Source organism: Solanum lycopersicum, chromosome 5 (genome assembly GCF_036512215.1).
Source record: "Solanum lycopersicum chromosome 5, SLM_r2.1".
Lineage (NCBI taxonomy): Eukaryota > Viridiplantae > Streptophyta > Magnoliopsida > Solanales > Solanaceae > Solanum > Solanum lycopersicum.
In genome coordinates, this window is record NC_090804.1 from 6,216,383 (window position 1) to 6,238,106 (window position 21,724).

Below are 21,724 nucleotides of genomic sequence, written 5' to 3' on the forward strand. Positions count from 1 at the left end.
GTGGTCCCACCTTATTATGATTTATGCCACGTGTCAGATAGTTTCTATCAGATCTCATCCTTTAAAGTTGCAACAACCAATGTGTTCTCTTTATACGTATAAAAAGTCGTTTGACGTGAGGTATAAAGTATAACGTATACGAATCACATAATGAACTGAAGGACTGTTTTATCCTACGTTTAGTTGAAGGTAATAGACGGTTGTGCGATAATTTATCCTAATATTTATGTCTTAGCGATTAGAGTGTTCATCGTTCTAACATTCAAAGTTTAGGATTTAGGGTTTATGATTTAGACTTTAGGCTTTAGGATTGAGAACAATCTCTTAAGGTTAGTTATTCACTTTTTTTCGTACTATGTTATTTCAGAAATTATAAATAAGATGAGTAGTTTTATAAATTTACTCTTACTAAAATTTTAAATTTTTTGAAACTTTATAGTATAGTCTTTTTTTTTTATTTACTTAGTGTGTTGGAAGATATATTGAAGAATATCAATTTAAAAGCAAAAATTAAAGACCGTCGCAAAATAGGGGGCATACGTGCAATTGGTTATTCGGGTCTGAAGCCCAGATTCATACTAATGGGCCTTATGCCACATGTGGTTCTAATTGGGCTCAAGTTGGACCCTAAGTTGACTTATATTTCCAAGCCCAAATTTGTTATTTTCTTGAATTAAGTCGCAAAGTGGACTTAGGGTGAATTCTATAGGTTCAACTCGTGAGCTCTTAACTTTTGACTTGAACAACGCATACACAAGGTCGGAGCTAGGGGGATCCATCTGAATCCCCTTCGCTAGGAAATTTCACTATTCTAGATCAATTTATATCAAAGATGTTACGTTGAATCTCTTTAATTTATTCACATGCAACAAAATCTAAGATGTATACGTATAATAAGAATAGATTATTTTTTAATTCATTAACTTGGATTTTGTACTTATTTCAAGGAAGTAGTGTTGTCTAAGAGTGGAAGACTATAGAAATGAAATTGGGAAGAAAAAAAGATGTGAAAGTAAAGTTAAAATTTTGGTCAACATTAATATGCTATATATAGTCTATGGTTTAATTAGAGCTCAAATATGTTAGGTACATATTATTCCATATTCTACAAAAGTTGTCTAGTTTAAGTCAAAATAAATTGGCCTTGCAGAATTTTTTAGGTAACAAGAATGTGATTAAATTGACTTTGGACTAGGTTGGTTTCTAATACTTGGATCATTAATTTATGTTTTGCAGCCATTTGACTATGGGTAAAGATAAACAAATCAACAAGTAGACGAGTAAAGGCATTACGCCGTACCTTACATTATCATCCTGCTAAAATAACTTAAAAATACTCTTAACATGATGTGATATTATTCGCTTTGGATCAAACTTGTACCATTTTTTCCAAAGAAAAAAAATCTCACACTATTAAGATATAAGTATTAATTATTTTTCAAAAATAAAATCAAAAGTGAGCCAATGATCTATTGTAACTCGATAAAGATTGGGAAAATCACATAAATATGCTACATCAAAAAAAATATTTACTATTTATGTTAATATAATTTTTCTAACTAAATATAACAATTTTTTGGAATGAAACAAACTGTACAACCGCTTGGCTCTTTCTCTGCATTTTTCCGCTTACTTCTCTTTTTCTGTTTATTCTTTTTTTTTTCCGTCTCTTTCTCCGTCTCTTTATCTTTCTCCTTTTTGCTTCTTCTTCTTCTTTAAAAGTTTATCCAAATATCAGTTTTTGTACATATTTTTTCATTTTTATTCAGAAATACGATAAAAATAGTAATAGAATGATAAAAAATTTGCACAAAATTATGTTTTCAAGCAGAAATTTCAAATCTAGAAAATTAAAGCAGCAAGAACTCATCAATGATGGTTATTATAAAACTTCTAATTTTAAATTTATTATTTGAATTTTACGAATTTATAATTACTTTTGATTGATTGTCTCACCAAATAATTGAAAATGTTGTTTGGAGATTATATATCAATTTTAAACGGGTTTGATTAAGTTTATAAGTGATTTTAGGAAAAATATTAGATTGAAGGTCAAAAAATTTTATGGAACTGTATCACAATTGTATTAAAGTTGTATTATATATGAATTAAAATTGAATTAAAATCATACACAGTGAATTATATTCAAGAGTAACAAAAGTTTAAATCAGTTTATAGATTGTTTTCATGTGTTTCATTAATTAAGTTTTCATTTATTCTTAATTTTATCTTCTAATTTCAATTTTAACATTGTGGTAACACATTTTTAATGCAAATTTCATTCATTTTGTAGTTTGTTATTTGTCACTGTTAGATTACTTATTTAATTTATTATTAATATCAGTTTAATTCACTCTATAGATCATTGTCTTGTCTTCTTTAGTTACATTTTTCATTCATGCTTAATTCCCTCTTCTAATTCAATTTTAGTATTTATATAATACACTTTAATGCAAATCTTATTCATTCTGCAGTTTATTGGTAGATTTGTTACTATTGAATTACTTGCTTAATTCATTATTGATACAAGTTTAATTCACTCTATGGATCAATGTTTGGTCTTTCATTAGTTATGCTTTTTATTCATGATTAATTTTCTCTCATAATTCAACTTTAATATTTGTTTATACACTTTTTATACAAGTTTAATTCATTTTACAGTTTTTGGTTAGTTTCTTACTATTAAATTATTTATTTAATTAATTATTAATACAAATTATATTCAATTTAGATTTAATAAGATGCTCTTTTGTTTGTCATATTTTGCATTCAATTTAGTTGCTTCTCTTTTTTTGGGAGATTGAAAAAGAGCTTATAAAAGAAATGAATATAGAGAAGAGAGAAAGATACAGTGCGAGAGAGACAGAAAAAAAAAGAGAGCGAAAAGGAGAAAAAAAAAGAGCAACAGAAAAGAAAAAGAGCGAGAGAGAAACAATTTAATAAAATACATAATATTGTTATATATTACTATAAATGATAATAATTTAAAAATATATTTAAAATAAGTTATTATTTTTTTAAAAGAAATTCACTTACGTAATTAATCCATAAAATTCCAATCTTATTCATTCTATAACCGACTATTGTCTCACCTACGATTTTCTCACACACAATTACACCAATAACTGCACATACACATTCATACACGTTATTTTCTTATTTAGAATATTTAATTTAATATGAAGTTGAATGTTACTATATAAGATATAAAGTTTTTTTAAAGATGCCAAAATTATATATGACCATGCTGAGAAATTGGACAAAACGTATTTAATTTGAATTTTATTCAACAACCTGAAAGTGATATATCCAATTATTTCTCCATAAATTTTTCTTCCACTTAATCAGCAAAAAAAAAAAAAAAAAAAAAGGTTCCAATTTACTACCTCGTTGTGCCAAGTGGACAAGTCAACCTATTAATTCAAACTTTGACTATATTATATGTTTTTATTTATTTATAAAACATGACAAGTAATTATTATTCAATAAATTATTCTTATAAATCAAAAGATGTAAAACTTAACATTAGAAGAAAATTCTCATCTACTTGCCATCTCTCTCTTTTTTTCTTCTTAAAAAGAAATCTCTATTTTTCGTCACTAAATTTCCACTTTTTTTTTTTAAAAAAAAAAAAGTTGAAAGAGTGTGATCAATAACAATGAAGATTACTGTGATGAAGAAAAGAGCTTCAAATTCAACAACAATGTTGATGGGACTTATACTCTTCGTCTTGATGATTATAGTGTTGAGGCAAAATCAATATTTTTTTAACTCGAGATCTCGTGATTCTTTTATTATCTCAACTCCTCATGCAATCAGTCGTCATAATTATAACCATGAAGGTATGTTGCTTCTATCTCATTAAAGAGTTTTAAGTTCTATGTATTCAAGCATTCATTGATGATACCAAGTTATAAATATTTACATAATCATGTTAAGTAGTTATACAATGATAAATATTTACATAATAATCATGTTGAAAGTCCTCTTATTTGTTGGAAAAGCTAAGAGAAATGTTCTATAATATACAAAAAAAAAAAAAAAAAACCTTACACATACCATTGTGTCTTAAACAGATTATTTCAGATAGATTCTCGATTTTTCAAATCTCAATATTCATGAGTTAATTCCTCAGATTTACTGTTTATTTTCAGAGTTCGAATAAGTGTCTTTTTTGTTTTTACTAAAAAGAAAAAAATTAAATTATTTGGACTTGCATGTTCGAACGGTATAAGTAATATATTTGAATTTAGTTTTAAGAATAAATAAATTACACCAGTCATTTTCCTAACGTCCCAACCAATTTTTTATTTTCCGTGATTTCTTCAATCATCATGCACCCGTTACGGAAAATTAGAGTACTTTTTTTTTTTTATGAATTTTTGTCGGAACGCGATTTATTTCTTTTAAATCAATATATATTGACTTAGTTATTTTAAATTTACATCACAAAAATTTAATAAAGAAGGAAATGTTAGAGGAAGTGCACGTATAGTCAATTTTGGGACTTCATAGATACTTATAAATTTACTCGTCCAAAAATTGACTTTCAAAATATACGATTAAAATTATAAAAGTGTATCTGAAGTTTGGCATACTATTGTTTGTGTAAGTAAACTTTCGACTATTTCTTTCGTTTAATAAGGTTTTAAATATATAATATTATTGAACTTCAGACAACTTTATTTCTAACGATCTTTTTTTTTTGTTCAGTAGAAAAATCAAAGTCAATAATCAATTGCAATAGGTCTCATTATTCCTATGATATTTGCTCAATCAATGGGCCAACAATTTTTGACCCATTTAAGTCAACATTTTATGACATGGGCTCAACCAATAAGAATGAGACAAATATTATAGTTGAAAAGATTAAGCCCTATCCAAGAAAATGGGAGAATTTCACAATGGGCCAAATCAATGAATTCACTCTTACTAAAGGCCCAATAGGCCCAAATTGCTTGATCCATCATAAAGCCCAAGCACTTGTATTCAGTTTGGGAGGGTACACTGGTAATTTCTTCCATGATATTAATGATGGATTTATTCCCCTTTTTATTACCATTAATTCTTTGTTTCCTAATCAAGATTTAGTCTTGGTAATCTCCAAATTAGAAGATTGGTGGGTCCACAAATACAAGGATTTGTTACAAAGCTTTAGTAAACATCCAATTATTGATATTGACAAGGAGATTAATATCACTCATTGTTTCCCTAGTGTCACAATTGGACTCATGTCACATGGTTTCATGAATATTGACCCAAAATTAACACCAACCTCAAAAACCCTAATAGATTTTCATAAATTTCTAGCTACCACGTATGGTCAGGGTCAGCTTCAGCTTCAGCTACCTCAGTCTCAACATAGGCCTCGACTTGTCCTAGCAAGTCGTGGTGGTAGCATAGGGCGTCTAGTACTGAACCAGGATGAAGTAAGATTGGTGGCAGAACAGATTGGTTTTGAGGTGATACTATTTGAGCCGAGCAAAACAACATCATTGCATGAGTCATTTGGATTGATACATTCAAGCCATGCAATGATAGGAGTGCATGGAGCAGCGCTAACACATGCATTATTTTTACGACCTAGTTCAATATTCATACAAATTGTTCCTATTGGAGCAGAAGGTGTATCTGATATTTGTTTTGGAAAATTAGCAAGGGAAATGAAGTTGGTTTATGAGGAATACAAAATTAAAGTTGAAGAAAGTAGCTTAATGGAAAAATTTGGAAAAGGAGATAATTTAGTGTTGAAAAATCCAAAGGCTCTTCAAGAAAAAGGTTGGTCTCAAGAGATTATGGATATTTATCTTAGAGAACAAAATATAAATTTGGATTTAAATAGATTTAAAAAAATGTACTTAGAGAAAGCATATCAAAATGCAAAATTATTTATGTCTATTAATGGTTAGTAAATAGAGTGTTGGTGAAATTTTCTTTTTCTTTGTATTGTATAAAATATACTTTTATTTGGTTATCACCACTTCTTTTTTCTATCTCATATTACCTATTCATATATTTTTTATTTATTTATGCACTCTTAAAAATTTCATAAATAAAAAGAATATTTTTGCTATTTTACCATTTAATTATTTTCAACACATTTTATTAATGTGTTTTATCCATTAATATCAAAATTAAGATTAGTTTTCACAACTCATTTGAGGGCATGAGATAAGAAAATTAATTTTACTTGAATTTCATAAATTAATAATAATTTATAATACATATTTTTAACACTATGAACAAATCCAAAAAATAATATTTTATATATAATGCTAAATGACTCGAAATTTAATCAGAATTTGACTAATTTTTTTTAAAAATGTACAACATTTTTTTAATTTTAAAATAAAATTTAATTAAAAAATATAAAAATAAAAAAATTTAAAACTGTTCAAAAAGGTAAAATATCATTTCGATCAAAATATTTTTTCATACTTTATTATCCTGAACTAAAAATATCACTAAATTTAAAATCTAGAAAGTACCATTTGTCAGATTTATTATTAGTGATGAGTAGGTCCCTCAAATCTTGTATTCATGTATATATTGATTGCTCCTTTATTTATTGTTGGTGGGTTGTTGATTTTACTTAGATCTATTTTAACTGTCGTTTTCATTATTTTTTTTATTTTTTATTTAATTTTTAATATTTACTTAATTAAATTCATATTTACGTTAAAAAATTTCATATTAAAAAGTAAAATATTTTGAACAAAATAACTTTATTTTATAGAAATTTAAATTTAAAATCTTTAATCAAAGATGAAAAAATATTATTTTGATACACTCTCAACGAAATTGATGAATTTATATTAAAATTTTGGGGGTCTAATTGATAATTTGTTTTTTTGAAAATGTAACACGTTTTTAATTAATTCAACCCCCTCATAAAATAAAATCTCACAAAACGTTAGAAATAAATAATCCTTATGAAAAATAGTTCTCTTGTGAGAATCTTTACAGACGATCACGTGAAGTTGAAATTACTGCCATAGAATTGTAAAGCCTTTATTAATATCAAGTCTCGAAATTTAATTTAAATGATATAAAGTAAATTAAATGAGGAACTTTGGAAATTAATATAAAAATTTATAAAAAAATATTTTTCTATAAATTTTCATATTAATTCTCAAAAAAATCATCATATAATATATAATATTTTTTACGATTCAACTTAATTCAAATATCTAATTGGAATGTCTCACTTAAAAGAGTTGACTGTGTATTAACTAATAATATTTGTACACACATTTTTAATGGTAATGTCAGATGAAGTTCGACGCAGTTTGCATGTCTATTTTTATTTAAATAATAATATATTTTTAGAAATTCTATGTGTTTGAAGATTAATACTCCTAGTCTAATATATAAAGAAAATAATATTGACACTCTTTTCAATAGTCCAGTATAATAAGTTGTTAAAAATCAAGAATGTTTTTTTTTTAAAAAAAAAAATCTTTTATATCGAATTACCTTTCATTTTAATGATTTTTTGGGTAATGCTAAGTGACAGAAAATTTTACGAGGAATTTACAAAAATTCTAATTTTTTTTGTTAAAAAAAATAAATAAACTTTTCTTTTTTATTGTTAATTAAAAAAATATTAAAATTAAAAGGATAAAAATATTTAAAAAATATAAATAAATAAATAAAATATTATTTTGACCAATTTTTTTTCTTTTTTAAAATTATTCTTCGATCATAAATAAGGATTATCTCTATGTTTAAAAAAGTTGTTAAAGAATCAAAAAGGTTATAAGAAGTTACAAACAAATTGTTTCTGAATTAAGTCTCCTCGTTTAAATTTAACGATCTACTTATACATACTTAAAGTTAGAGAATATAAATATTAACTAAGGCTGAGTTGAAAATCACATTTATGTAATATGCTTATTTTGAATAATAAAAATGTCTCAACAATTCACTACTTACACTTACACTTACACTTTTTTTTCCGACCCAATATTCAGTATCCACATTAGAGCCCGACTTAATCAGGAAGTTCCACGTTGAGAGTAAATCGCTCCCTAACAAAAACGACTCTATACCTAAAGAAACTCAAACTAATAACCTCTAATTAAAAATGAAGGATGAATAAGTATTAATCACTCCACCACAACCTTTTATGTTGATACTTGGACTTCACTTTTTTTTTTTCATATTTCACTCGGTGTTGGATACCTACAATAGAGTGGATTCCCGTTAAAAAATATCACACTTGGAGTAAAATGCTTCCTAACAAAGACGACTTCATACTTAGAAAAACTTAAACCTGAGACGACCTTTAATTAAGAATGAACAAGTACTACCAGAACCATTTCGTCAGTAGTTAGGAGTAGAGGTAGTATATAGTAAGTAAGCTACTACTATTATCATCCTTCATTATTTTAGAAATTGTAAAGCAACACAACACACACATTATTCCAATGGCATCCAACTCCAACTCTAATGTGGTTGTTATTATGGTGCCCTTCCCTGAATATGGACACCAAATCCCTCTTCTTCGTCTTTCGCAACTCATTTCTTCGTACAATATACCCGTTCATTACATGAGTGTCGGTGCACGAAATCATGAACTGAAACAACGACAACAACAACAACAACATCCCAACATACAATTCCATGATCTTTCAATAACATCGAAAGAAAACGACGAAGAAAACTACATGCCTTACTTGGAATCGCTGTTGCAAATTAGAGAGCCTCTATCCGCAATTTGCCATAGCAACAATGACAAAAGAGTGATCGTTATCCATGACGCTATAATGCAATTTGTTGTCGAAACTGTGTATACAATGTCACACGTTAAAGTCTACTTTTTCCACGCTGTATCCGCTTTCACTACTTACTCGATGCTCCAACAAATCAAAGAGAATAACGAAGATGATTCATTGTTTACGAGTTTGCAAGGTTATATCCCGTCTATTGAGAGCTGTTTCAAGCCTGGAATGGAGGAGCTAACGAAAATGCTACGCGATTGTAAGTTCAAACGTGGAGAAATTCTGAATAGTTGTAGAGAAACTGAAGGGCGTTATATTGATGAACTCTGTAAACAGAGTGCTACTCCATTTTGGGGGCTCGGTCCGTTTAATCCTGTTAACATCGTTCGAAACTCTGATAAAACTCATAGATGCATCGATTGGCTCGATAAACAGCCTGTTAATTCTGTTATATTTGTTTCGTTTGGAACTGCAAACAGTTTCTCGATCGAACAGATTCATGAGATTGCAATTGGTTTAGAGAGATCAGAACAACGATTCATTTGGGTTTTACGAGGAAAAGATAAGAAAGGGGAAAAAGTTGGTGATAGTATTGAAAAGATGGATCTACCAAATGGATTCGAACAAAGTGTAGAAAACAGAGGAATCATCGCGAGAGAATGGGTACCTCAGTTGGAAATTCTGGCTCATCGTTCTACGGGTGGCTACCTTTTTCATTCGGGATGGAACTCGTTTCTTGAGAGCGCGAGTATGGGTGTGCCAATGGCAACTTGGCCATTGAATTCGGATAATCCGTACAATGACGTGCTGATAACGAAGGTGTTGAAAGTTGGTTTAGTCGTGAGGGATTGGGTGAATAAGAATGAATTAATCAAACATGAAATAATTGAATCTGGTGTGAGAACTTTGATGGATTCCGCGGAAGGAAAAGAGATGAGGAACAGAGCAATTGAGCTGAGCAGAGCTATTAAGAAGTCCGTTGGAGATGGTGGATCGCAGAAGAAGCAGATGGATACATTCATTGCTCATATTACACAAGATGATTAGTGATCGGTTGATTTCTCGAATGGTTATTCGAATAAATTTCTTTAGCAAGGTTATTTTATCGTGAAATCTATTTATTTTAGTAATACTTTGTGAAATTGTCGTCTTTAATTAATTAAGTGGTGTTTATCATGTGCATCGACAAGTTAGGCATGACTAGAAATCTTCAAGTAAAACAAGCATGTGATACCCAACTCTGTTCGGATAGTTTTTACATGTTATATATCATATTATTTTGATGGATATGATATTTAAATAATATATTATTTCTTTTGTATTTTCTCCACCTATTCAACAGTTATCTCTTGACCATCTCATCCCCAATTACGAGTTACTCCTGAACTCTCAGTTTTCGGTTTTATTAATCTTCATAACATCATTTTGTTAGATAACATAAAAGTTTTTGAAATGACTTACTTATCAATACTAAAAAATAAGGTAAGAAACATACTTATTTTCGAAGAGAACTTTTTTAGGAAATTATTTTCCTTCATATCAAAACATTCTTAAATTTATGTAGAATTAAATAAATAAATACACATGTCTTACTTGATATCATATATGATAATTTACATGTTTTATATATATTATGCAAGTAAGATACGTATATTTTAATTTATTCAGCTTCATATAAATTAAATATTTATTTATATATAACCAAAATATAATACGTAACAATCATCCAAACAAACGAGCTTGGGCTAATGTCCAGACTGCTTTTCTTTTTTGCTTACTTTTGAGTGGTACATTTTTTATCCGTTTGGTGAAAGTATAGATGCTCTTGTTAGTGCATTGTGCTTTTTAAAATAAAGTATAATAATATTCTAACAGCATTTACTCTTTTCAAAAAAAAAAAAAAAATTGATTTAGAAAAAAACATGTCCCCTTTTCTCTTATTTTAATTTCATCTTAAAATGATTTTTTTAGAGTTTCTTTTCCCTTTTTCAGATTTTGTTGACTTCAAACCATAAAAAGGTAAAAGGAGAATAAAAATAAAAAAAAAAAATGAAAAAGGAAAAGATCTTATAATTTGATCAATATTTTTTATGACTTTTAGTCATTCTAAATCTTTAATTAATTAAGTGTGTGCATATATACTTTCATAAATATTGAATAACCAATTCAAAATTAAAATTTCCTATACTTTTGTTTAGTATACTAGTATTTCGTATATCTATTTTTTCATAACTTCTATTATGGTATAATATTGATTACTTATAAAAAGAATATTATACTAAATACTTAGTTAAATACAATTTGAAAATATTAATAATTTAAAATCCTAAAATTTTCCTACTTAAACTTTCTAAACTTTTTAAAAAAATCATTAATTATCGTCAACTCGAAAAGAGATAAAATTTGAGTAGAGATAAATTAGTAAAAATATTTCTTTTCAGTCTAAGAATAAGTACTCCTCGTCCCTAACTACTTGTCAACTTTTGAATTGACACATTTATTAGAAAAACAATTATTGATATAGTGTGTTTATCATTTTTACCCTATTAATTATGAATTGGATAAATCAAAAACTTAATATTTTCAAAAAAATTCTACATTTTCCAAATTGAGGGTATAATAATTTAAAAAATATTTCTTCCTTGATTCATCAAAAATGGATAAATAATTAAAAATAACTAAAAAAAATAAAAAATGAACAAATAATTAAAGACATAATGAATAGTTTCTTAAGGAGCGTATACTATGTACGTAACACTACTTATTTTGAAACGGAGATAGTAATAGCCAACAGGGTTAAAGTGTTTGAATCAAAAACTTCAAGGGGTTAATATGGTAAAATTTCATTTTTTACTAGTTGTGTGCTTTATTGGGTAAAGTGAAGGGGAATTTCAAATACAGCTAGCTGCACACCACATTTTGTTTGTCTTATTCACACTCTTTTTTTAGTACACTAAACACCTCTGTTTGTTGAAGAAGAAGAAGAAGAGGTTTTTTTTTTTTTTTGTTTTTTTTGTGGGTGTGAAGAAGAAAGAAGAATGGAGAAAGCTTTAACTAAAGTTGGGAGTGTTAAAGTTGGAAGCTTTTGGCTAACCAAGAAAGCTAAGGCAGAATTCAACAACATATCTCAAGACATCAATGTATGTTTTGTTTTTTGTTTTTTCTCATCAAGATTTCATTTTTCTTGTTGTTTCTTCATTTGGGGTTTTGTTAATTTAGTTTTTGGATCTTTTAATTGTATAAAAATAAGCCCCATATGTTCATTTTTCAAATTGGATGTTTAATTCTTGTTCCAAGATGCATAGAGGGTAGGTTAGAGAATAGAGTGTTACATTAGTTGAGGAATGAACTGGTAATGTGCTTATTTGAATTTGGTTGATCCTCGTCTCATGAGTTAGCTTTTGGTTGAAGGCTCAATTGAGAGCACAAACACGAATAGACTCGACTCTGATACCATGTAAATCACAAGTTATTTGAAATTTGAATATATAGAATTCTGTGTTAGGCATTGGGTAATCCTCGTCTCATGAGTAAGCTTTTGGTTAAAGGCTCAATTGGGAGCACAAATAGGAATGGACTTGACTATGGTACCACGTAAATCGCAAGTTATTTGAAATTTGACTATATATAGAATTCTCTATGTTAGGAATTGGTTGATCCTCGTCTCGTGAGTTAACTTTTCGTTAAAGGCTCAATTGAGAGCACAAACACGAATGGACTTGACTCTGATGCCATGTAAATCACAAGTTATTTGAAATTTGAATATATAGGATTCTCTATGTTAGGCATTGGTTAATCCTCGTCTCATGAGTTAGATTTTGGTTAAAGGCTCAATTGAGAGCACAAACACTAATGGACATGAATCTGATGCCATGTAAATCACAAGTTATTTGAATTTGACTATATAGGATTCTCTATGTTAGGCATTGGTTGTAGCATATTTTTGATTATTGAGTGTTGGTTGTCTACTTGTTAAATTGTGAGATTCTAATGTATAATTAGGAGCTTTTAAAGAGTTATCTTCTTTCTAACTATCATTATTAGGCTACTGAGGAAATTCTTAAATAGGAAATAAGAAAGACCAACAATTTCTTTAAGGTCTCAAATATATGTGCCGTGCATTAGACTAAATAGCCGTAGGGATAACGTCTCTGTACATCCTATCCTCCATAGACCTCACTTGTGGGATTACATTTGGTATGTTATTGTTGTTGCATTAGGCTACCAGCTTAAACGAAATGTGACGAGACTTCCTGTGTTGGTGATATTTGTCCTTCCGTATCTGGCATCTTAGCTAACAGTAGATATACACGTTGAAATTGAAAGAAAAAATCTGTGTTTTACATGCTAAAACCGGAATCAACTATTCTTGGTTGTTTGCTTGATTTCAGCTTGTTTATCGGCCATCAATTTAGCTGTCCTGTTTATGTCATCGAAGCAGATTGTACTATCATCTGACATTCCAAACGCCGAATACAAAACTTTAACCTGTGTTAACACCAACAACTTGCACTTAACTTAATGATTATTTATTGTCACAGAGCATCTCAAATACTGTTGAAGAGAAGGCGAAATGGATCTTTAACAAGCTAAAAGGTGCATATTCATTTTACAGTCTTGCAGTTACTTCTCCGAGTATTGTTTATTTGTTTGATGATAGTACATTGTAGATCTCATTTAACACATGATAACCGCACAATGAATTCTGAGAAAACTAATCTTTTTCCCTGATCAGGAACGCCTATGAAGAGTTTGACAGATCTTCTTAGAGAACGCAATCTCCCACTAGGCCTTTTCCCCCAGAACATAACAAGTTATGAATTAGACGAGTCCAAATCAAAGCTAACCGTTCACCTTCCCTCCCCATGTGAGATAACCTTCAAGGATGGCTCTGTGATTAGGTATGCTACGAGGGTGAAATGCATTTTACTAAGAGACAAGCTTATTGGAATAGAAGGAATGAAGACTAAAGTCTTAGTATGGGTGAAAATCACAAATGTGTCTGTTGAAGGCAACAGGTCAGAGAAGGTTTCGTTTACTGCTGGAGTAAAGAAATCAAGGCCAAGAGAAGCTTATGACATTCCTCGCGATGCAGTTGCAGTAAAAGAGTTTTGAGAGTCCGATTATTCATACAAGTACAAATCCTCAACGATCAAAAAGATCATCGAGTAGGCTATGTTTTCATGGTTTTCTTGGTCGCTCACTTCTCATCGTTCCAATGAACACTTCAGGAATGAATTATATGGAAACAAGTTACAAAATGGTGTTTGGCAGTTTAGCATACTCAGCTAGATTGTAACAGTATTGGATGGTTATATACATCTAACTTTTTTTTCTGGAATTTTTCAAGATGCTATTTATTATGGTTTCTATTTGAAGAAAATTATTCAGCTCTCTCATATTAGGGGAGTCTAATTGAGTTGTTGAGTAAATCAATCTTGAGATATTCTCCATTTTCTAACAAATTGTGTTTGTTTTATCAACAGTTTGCACTTTAAAGGGTCGTTTGGCAAGCAAGAAAACCCCACCTTCTGTATGGAACAATAATCCTACCATTTTAGTATAAATGATGGGATAAAATAATCTCAGGTCTTTATTAATAGACATAGCCAAACATGGGATAAAGTTAATCTTTAATTCTATACTAGGATTACTATCCTTATCCCATGTACCAAACGACTCCTTATTCTTTTTCAACGCATTTTATTCTACTTTACCAAACAGGAAATTAAAGGCCAAAGCTTAACCAAAATTCTCAAAAAAATATAATGATAATCATCATGTGTTGAGATAAAGGGGCAGCTTTATCAATTGAATTGATATTCAAGAGTATTCTCAGTTATCAAAGAAAAAGAAAACTTGTCTAATGAGGCTAAATATAATTTTGCAACAAAAAAGAGTAGATCACTAATTCACAATGGTTCTATGGATGTATAAATAACAAAACTGCAATATGAATGCCCAGAAATGTGGTTTTCTTTCTTTTGGCATCTGCTATGTTGATCCTATCATGCATCATTGCCACTCTTTTTATTTCCCTATCGTGTTCTTGTTTACACAGGGATAACACTTGACTCCCGGATAATCTCATATATACATACCGCGTTCTCAACAACCAACAAAACGATGATGCACCATTCTAGTAGATCCGATTTTCTGTTTTGAAGAACTTCCTGAAGAAAGTGAATGTTATGCTGCAACAAGGAAAATTTCATTCAGAAATAGTATCAAAGTGTACTTAAAGAGATTGTATAAGTGCAATTGCACATAATGTTATGAAGTACATAGAGCTTGCTTATAATTAAATTCACAACAGAAGTCGGTGAATGAGAGTTGAAACGAATATCCTGTACGAAATAGTAATGAGTTAAGAGGAGCTACAAACATAGTCATGAACGGTGCCCAAAGTGGCTTTTGATATATTGTTTTTCCTTTTTGAAGGAACTGACTAAGACCTATCTGATGTATCAACATAAATATCAACTGAAGTCGGCTACTTCCTTCCCTTTATCATTACTTGATCTTCGGTTGGGCAGTCACATTTATAGACAAGTCATGCCAAGTCTCGGAAGCAACAAAAATTTAAGATAATCTACAAATAACATGGATCTAGTAAAGAAAAATAGGCCAAACAAAGGAGATCAATACCTCGACAAACTTTAGTTTGAAGTTGAGGTTCCCAAAACGTTGTGAAACCTCGTATTCCTCCCGAAGGTACTCCAGTATCTGAGCATACTTTGCATCTCTCCAAGCAATTTCAGATCTTAACAATGAGTTGCAAAACAAGGTAATAATTTAGAAAGATCATCAATGACAACAACCACTCTACATCAACTCAAAACTTAGAAGCTCTACCATCCTACTACACACACATTTCTGAAACTGTGAACATTTGGTTACTCTACAAGTAAACATTTTGTCTTTTAAACAAGCACATCAAACCAGAAGAAAGAACCCCTGAAAAACTAGGAAGCTTGCTGGGTGGGAAACTTCATAGCAATTGTGAGATTGCAAGTAATCCAGAATCCCCCAAAGGCAAGTTTGTCTTCTTCTTCCAGAAATCTTTGAGAGCCCCCAAAACATATCTGAGATTGCAAATAATGCCTAAACATGAATTTTCCTAAAGGTTGAGATGTCGAGTCGCTACAAGCTTCTGTATACATGGATTACCCCACACAGAATCCCAATGCAAATGAAAGTTAGGAATTGTAACAAGAAATAATCTTCAAGAGAATCTGTTCAGCACATGTAAGAATCAGGACTCTGTTCAGATAGTTCACTGCCACAAATACAGGTTTGAAGGCAGATTTTGTGTAAATGATGGCAAGTCTCATGTTTAGACTAATGGAGACATGATGGTCTATTTCTTATCCTTCTATCTCCAACCAAAATCTGACAAAAGAGGAACTTATCCTTTCTGAAAGAAAAAAGTACAACATATTGACCAACAGCAAGAATGAAGAATGTCGAGCAGTACTTGACCACTTTCAGGGATAGAGAAAGCACACAAAGCCACTTTTTAAAACATTACCTTTCAAAGATACCTACTTTCAAAATTACATCAGCTATATTTGAGTTAGCCTTGCCCACAAGTTGGAACAATTTCTTCCTTGTCATTGTGAAAGTCCCTGTTTTCTCCATTTCACGATTTATCCCAGCAAACTCTTCAACCATACCATCAACCTACAAGCAGGATAGCATCCAATTTCATTGAAGTTAGAACTACTAGCCAATCTCTTTCTACTTATCATTACAATTTTGTGCTGTCTGTTTTATTGAAACATGCTTCTCAGCTTTTCCAGATGGTGGCAGTAAGAGTTGTATGATTCTCAAACAGTTGCCATTAGTTGGTTTAGCCATAAAAAAGTTCTGGAATATCTACCTGTGAGACAAAGTAATCAAGGGCAATACTTTGGCCAAGCACACTGCTTATTATACGAATACTATCTGTGTCCAAATTTTTCAGAACTATGTGATCTGCGCCTCCCTGCATATCCTCAACTAGCAATGGCTTCTCTTTTACAGCATAGTCTGATAGAAAGTGAAGAGGCCTTCATAATAAGAGAAATATTGTGGATGGTAGAAAGAATGTTCAAAAGAGAAGATTACAAGTAAGCAGTGTAAAGATGCAGTATTTGGAATGTTTATCTGTATTAAGTGGAGAAAATGACCAGAAGATATTTAGAGAAGATCTTGTTTTAGGCACTGCTTCAAATGCCACAAAGAATCATACAGTTTTCATTCTCTTCAGTCCAAGCAAGCTCCCAGTATCACATAATTGACCTTAATTAGCTGGCCGAAACTGTAAGTTGCTAAACCAACCATATTATCTTAGTCTAACACACATAGAACGAATTAAGATCTTCATATGCTCAATTAGTCAACTCAAACTTACTTTCCATTTCCCCCCACTTTGTCCTATATATGTATAAGTATATAGGAAGGGAGCACCCCTTATATATCTATAGTAATTTTGTTTGGTTTCCCATATATCTAATTCTCTCAGATAAACATTTGCAGAAGAACATAAAAAACATACCATCTTTTTTCATTTCACGTAGCAGCCCAGATGCAAATCTTCTCACAATTTGCAAGTAGTACTCAGCTTCATGATCCTCCACATTGAACAGGACAACTGAACCATACTGGAATACAACCATATAACTGCAACCATTTGTGTTTCCTCCAAATCTAAGGAGCTGAAAACAAAGGTTAAACTATGAGAAAAGACCCAGTGCATTGATAGTCCATTCAGGCACAAGAATTTCATATATGATACTGCATAATCTGAATAAATAGTGCCATCATGGCAATGCATAATTAAATTCACCTCCAAAGAACAGAACAAAAGCCAGGAAAAATATAATTCTCTCTCTGCTGTTAATTAGGTGCATAGGAAAGGCTACAAGAGAGAAAATTAAACAAGTATCGTTGCGAAGAGAACTTAGAGTTCAAAAATAACAAAGATATCAAGCTGTTATACTTTTTCTTAAAAAAAGAAAAAATAAAGACTGCAAACTGTTCATGAAGAGGTTAAAAAATGTAAAGCTCAACTGGCCAACCAAAAGCATAAGACGGGTTAACATAGACTAAATAGGCAAATCATCAAGTCTTCATTTTTTTTTCAATTCAAATAACTGAGCAAAAGATCAACAACATATGAGCAAGATGGACACCTTCTACTTTTTATGTGTTGTAGTAGCCATTATTATACAACATTGAAGGTTGAGTTGCAACTAAACACACACAATATTTCAAACTCGCCTAATGATCTTAATAAGTCAGGCCAGCTGGCTGAAGTGCCCCATGAACTGATTGGTCAACTAAAACAGGCTAACTAACTCAACTTGGGGTGCGGAGAGTGGGGTACCTATGATTCAATGGCAGGCAGCAGTTGACACAACCCTACTATATAAAGACATCGCCCCTACATAAGGAACATTTGTTTTATGTTGGAGAACACCTCTACAAGCTTTATGGCTTTCTACTCTTAGTGTTGCTTCAAATGAGCAGCAGAAAGAAGAAGAATTGATATGAACGTAGACTTTGAAATCTTAAGCAATTTAAGGGTAGTGAATAGTTGTTATTTGTTTGTTATTGTGTGAAAGCATAAACCCATGTTTATTACCGAGGAAACATTTACAGAAAGTATAAATTAGCTGAAAAGAAAAAACTTAAAAATAAGAATGTATTCCTTGGTTGTATTAGAAGTTTGAAGAATTCTAACTGTTTCTTGGTATGTACTTGGACTGAATGACTCTCTTCTTAAGAATCATCTATTGACTACTTTCTATCATGATTGACTTATGGAATTTGCTTCTCAAATTCAAGACTAAACAGCGGTTTTCTCTAATACAAGTTGAAAAGATAATGAGAGATTCATGAATATGAGTAATATACTATACTATCATGTTAGTCAGACTGATAAGGCTCTTTACTATCCACAAAAGCAATAGAAGCCTACCAAAATACCTGACGATAATAACATGATTGTTTCTTGACACTATACATGTGCACGCATAATATATATGAGCTTGAAATAATCTTGAAAGATGTACTTCTAATCATAGAATGATAGAGACATAAGTTCATTACTTCATCAGGCCATAACAACAAAATAGCTTGGTTAGAGTTTCTTCTTACAGTATTTGTTGGTAGAAGATTGAAAAATCTGAGGGCAATATGATTGGGTGAACGGGAGGATGACGGAAGAACATCTCTTGGAATTTCAGCTTGCATGCGCTTCAAATCAATACTGCCAAAATGATGAATCTGAGAAAGCATAAAATAAAGAAGAAAATGCATTGATAGTAAATAGTGAAAGAGGTAGTGAATCCCAAAACAATTAATATACAGGACGAGTGACAAGGTCATCTTTTTGTGACAATGAAATAGCACCACAGAAAATTGTCAGTAGGTTACTATAAATGAATTGTAGCATTAATAACGCCTATGATCAAGTGGCCTTTTGCAGTCATTTGTAAAGTAGGAATATCGATGCAATTAGGCCAGCAAGCCTTAAGCTTGAACACACCATTACAAGCAAAGGGGATCCAAAATTTAAACTTCATAGGTTCGAATTCATAACTATACCACAACCCATCTAATTTACAATATTCAAAATCTATTATTTATACTTATTCCATTCTTACACATATACGTCTAAACCAAAGCTATTGTATACACAACCATAGCTTAATCACTAGACCCGCCTATGATTCCAAGGCCATAATTCTAGACCTCAAATCACACAATTTACTCTACCACTACGGTACTACCTGAAATCTTTACTAATTATACTAAAACAGTAAATCATGCAGGGGTGTTCAACAAAAAAGGGTTTCTTGATTCATTCACCAATAACAAACACCCTCCTCTCGAAAACCCCTCCTTTTAAGCATGATATAACTACAAAACAAAACAAACAAATAAATGACAAACATATTATTTGTACTTATTCCATTGTTACACATATAAATAGTCTAAACCAAATCTATTGTATGCACCCATATCTTATAAAATAGATCCTCCCATGATTCCAAGGCCATATCTTTTTTTGATAACCGTGGTGTATGTGTCAGTTGCACTCACCTTGGCTACCACCAGCTAGCAAAGGTAACTCTGTCCACCAAAGCTAGGACATATGGGAAGAAACTACTACCTAGTATTCCAATGCCATAATTCTAGACTCCAATCACACAATTTACTCTACCACTACCTGAAATCCTTACCAAGTATACCAAAACAACAAATCATCCAGGGTGTTAAAACAAAAACAAAAATCATTTCTTGGTTCATTCCAATAACAAACACTTGAACGACAAACACCCTCCTCTCGAAAACCCCTCTTTTTATGCATGAAATTACCACAAAACAAAACAAATAACTAAATCACAAATCTATTATTTGTACTTATTCCATCATTACACATATACATAGTCTAAACCGAAGTTATTGTATGCACCCGTAAAATATATAATAAATCCGCCCTCATAACTTTCTAAACCAAAGTTATTGTATGCACCCGTAAATTATATAATAAATCCGCCCTCATAACTTTCTTTTGGTAATTGTGGTGTCTATATCAGCTTGCACACACCTCGACTACCTCCGGCCAGCAAAGGTAAACTCTGTTCATTTAGGCTAAGGACATTTGGGAAGAAACCACCTAATGTTCCAATATCATAATTCTAGACCTCCAAACACACAATTTACTCAACCACTACCTGAAACATAACTAATTAAAACAGCAAATCATCAAGAGGTGTTAAAACAAACAAAAAATATCGTTTCTTTATTCATTCGCCAATAACAAACACCTAAACAACAAACACCCTCCTCTCAAAAACCCCTCTTTAATCATTTGACACAACTATATAACAAATAAAAATTCACAAATCAATACCTCGTGCAAAGGAAGTAGGCTTTGACAGGAATTTTCCCGATTCCATCATCATCTTCGGACTCCAAAGATTGTGTATTATCAATCTTATAAGGTTTATACTCAAAATCATCCACATATTGTGGATATGTAGCTGGGGAAGCAGAAAAAGACCTGAAATTCAAGAATTGAATCGGTTTGGGTACTGAAACAGATGAAAATTTGCGGATTTTTAGAAATGGGTTTTGAGGGGTGTCTTGAATTGATCTAGATTTAGCAACAATACGAGCTACAAAGTTAGCAGCTCTCCATCTCCCCATGAACTGGGTATAGCCTCTCTCTAGCTTCTTCTTCTCTTCCTCTTCGGCACGATGTGTTTCTGTTTTGTCTCAATGAGAGTGGTGAAAAAAAAAAATACTTTAAGAGTTTATTTCTTAGGGGTCACTCAAGTAAATTATCTTCCAATATTTCGAATTGAATTTTGAAAATTTTATCTTTCAATATTTGTTTGATTATATATAGTGCTGGTAAAATGAATTTATATTTTGATAATTCGTCCATCAGTTCATATTTTTTATGAGTTAGGTGAAAGACCTTTTACCTAGGTAAAATATGGCTGATATTCATAGGGAAAATTATATGGAATGACAAATATTCCTAAGTAATTATATAATAGGGGTATAGTTTAATTTATTTACTTTCTATAATTATAGTTTATTTTTTTTGCTATAATTAATGGGGTCCACCATTTATTATATAACCAATAGTATAAAAACCTTTTTTTTTTAAATTTTGTATATAATTTTACACTAGACAATATTATCTCTCCTATTTATATTCCACCTTTTTCTCCTACAATTAATACCTCTATGCGATTTGAATTTCAAATTGTCCAAAATTCAATTACTCCCTCCCGAAGTTGAATTCAATTTTCGTAGGGATTCCTAAATTTTAGTCGTTTTCTGTTTTTTTTCTTCTTATTCAACAATTGTATATGTATTGTGTTTCTTATGTTTTTTCATATTTTTTTGATGAAATAATCGATTGCTTGTTTTATTAGATCTCAAATTAGTCACAGAATGAATGAATCATCTTCATCTATGAGGATTACCAGAGGTAT

At 30.7% G+C, this 21,724-nt stretch overlaps 4 protein-coding genes across 5 annotated transcripts; 3 read left to right on the forward strand and 1 right to left on the reverse strand.

The window, feature by feature from the left end:
• The first annotated feature begins 3,480 nt into the window (after positions 1-3,480).
• Positions 3,481-5,998, forward strand: LOC101251980 (xylan glycosyltransferase MUCI21). 2 transcript variants are annotated; one of them, XM_010322590.4, is made up of 2 exons: positions 3,481-3,842; positions 4,717-5,998. In XM_010322590.4, exons 1-2 carry the CDS (start codon positions 3,659-3,661, stop codon positions 5,907-5,909), a joined length of 1,377 nt encoding a protein of 458 aa, XP_010320892.2. In that variant the 5' UTR covers positions 3,481-3,658; the 3' UTR covers positions 5,910-5,998. The 2 variants fall into 2 exon arrangements, with proteins under 2 accessions (XP_010320892.2, XP_010320891.2); XM_010322589.4 differs by having other exon boundaries at positions 3,485-3,842; positions 4,714-5,998.
• Positions 5,999-8,154: 2,156 nt separating this feature from the next.
• Positions 8,155-10,047, forward strand: LOC101265026 (zeatin O-glucosyltransferase-like). The gene has a single exon (XM_004239419.4). The coding sequence runs from the start codon at positions 8,430-8,432 to the stop codon at positions 9,768-9,770; it is 1,341 nt and encodes a 446-aa protein (XP_004239467.2). The 5' UTR covers positions 8,155-8,429; the 3' UTR covers positions 9,771-10,047.
• A 1,465-nt stretch (positions 10,048-11,512) lies between these two features.
• Positions 11,513-14,142, forward strand: LOC101252283 (uncharacterized protein At5g01610). The gene is made up of 3 exons (XM_004239035.5): positions 11,513-11,863; positions 13,265-13,319; positions 13,459-14,142. Exons 1-3 carry the CDS (start codon positions 11,762-11,764, stop codon positions 13,836-13,838), a joined length of 537 nt encoding a protein of 178 aa, XP_004239083.1. The 5' UTR covers positions 11,513-11,761; the 3' UTR covers positions 13,839-14,142.
• Positions 14,143-14,508: 366 nt separating this feature from the next.
• Positions 14,509-21,110, reverse strand: LOC101252584 (protein RETARDED ROOT GROWTH, mitochondrial). The gene is made up of 7 exons (XM_004239036.5): positions 20,629-21,110; positions 18,867-18,978; positions 17,263-17,422; positions 16,606-16,754; positions 16,255-16,406; positions 15,372-15,486; positions 14,509-14,917 (listed from the first exon to the last, which is right to left on the reverse strand). Exons 1-7 carry the CDS (start codon positions 20,922-20,924, stop codon positions 14,777-14,779), a joined length of 1,125 nt encoding a protein of 374 aa, XP_004239084.2. The 5' UTR covers positions 20,925-21,110; the 3' UTR covers positions 14,509-14,776.
• Between the last annotated feature and the right edge of the window lie 614 nt (positions 21,111-21,724).

Excerpts from the sequence above, each read along its gene's own strand:
- LOC101251980 (XM_010322589.4), top strand. The coding sequence starts at position 3,659 with ATGAAGATTACTGTGATGAAGAAAAGAGCTTCAAATTCAACAACAATG. Across the intron at positions 3,843-4,713 it reads TCATAATTATAACCATGAAG|TAGAAAAATCAAAGTCAATA; the intron begins GTATGTTGCTTC and ends TTTTTTGTTCAG.
- LOC101265026 (XM_004239419.4), top strand. The coding sequence starts at position 8,430 with ATGGCATCCAACTCCAACTCTAATGTGGTTGTTATTATGGTGCCCTTC.
- LOC101252283 (XM_004239035.5), top strand. The coding sequence starts at position 11,762 with ATGGAGAAAGCTTTAACTAAAGTTGGGAGTGTTAAAGTTGGAAGCTTT. Across the intron at positions 11,864-13,264 it reads ACATATCTCAAGACATCAAT|AGCATCTCAAATACTGTTGA; the intron begins GTATGTTTTGTT and ends TTATTGTCACAG. Across the intron at positions 13,320-13,458 it reads GATCTTTAACAAGCTAAAAG|GAACGCCTATGAAGAGTTTG; the intron begins GTGCATATTCAT and ends TTCCCTGATCAG.
- LOC101252584 (XM_004239036.5), bottom strand. The coding sequence starts at position 20,924 with ATGGGGAGATGGAGAGCTGCTAACTTTGTAGCTCGTATTGTTGCTAAA. Across the intron at positions 18,979-20,628 it reads GCCTACTTCCTTTGCACGAG|TATTGATTTGAAGCGCATGC; the intron begins GTATTGATTTGT and ends TCATTTTGGCAG. Across the intron at positions 17,423-18,866 it reads ATCTTCTACCAACAAATACT|CTCCTTAGATTTGGAGGAAA; the intron begins GTAAGAAGAAAC and ends CTTTGTTTTCAG.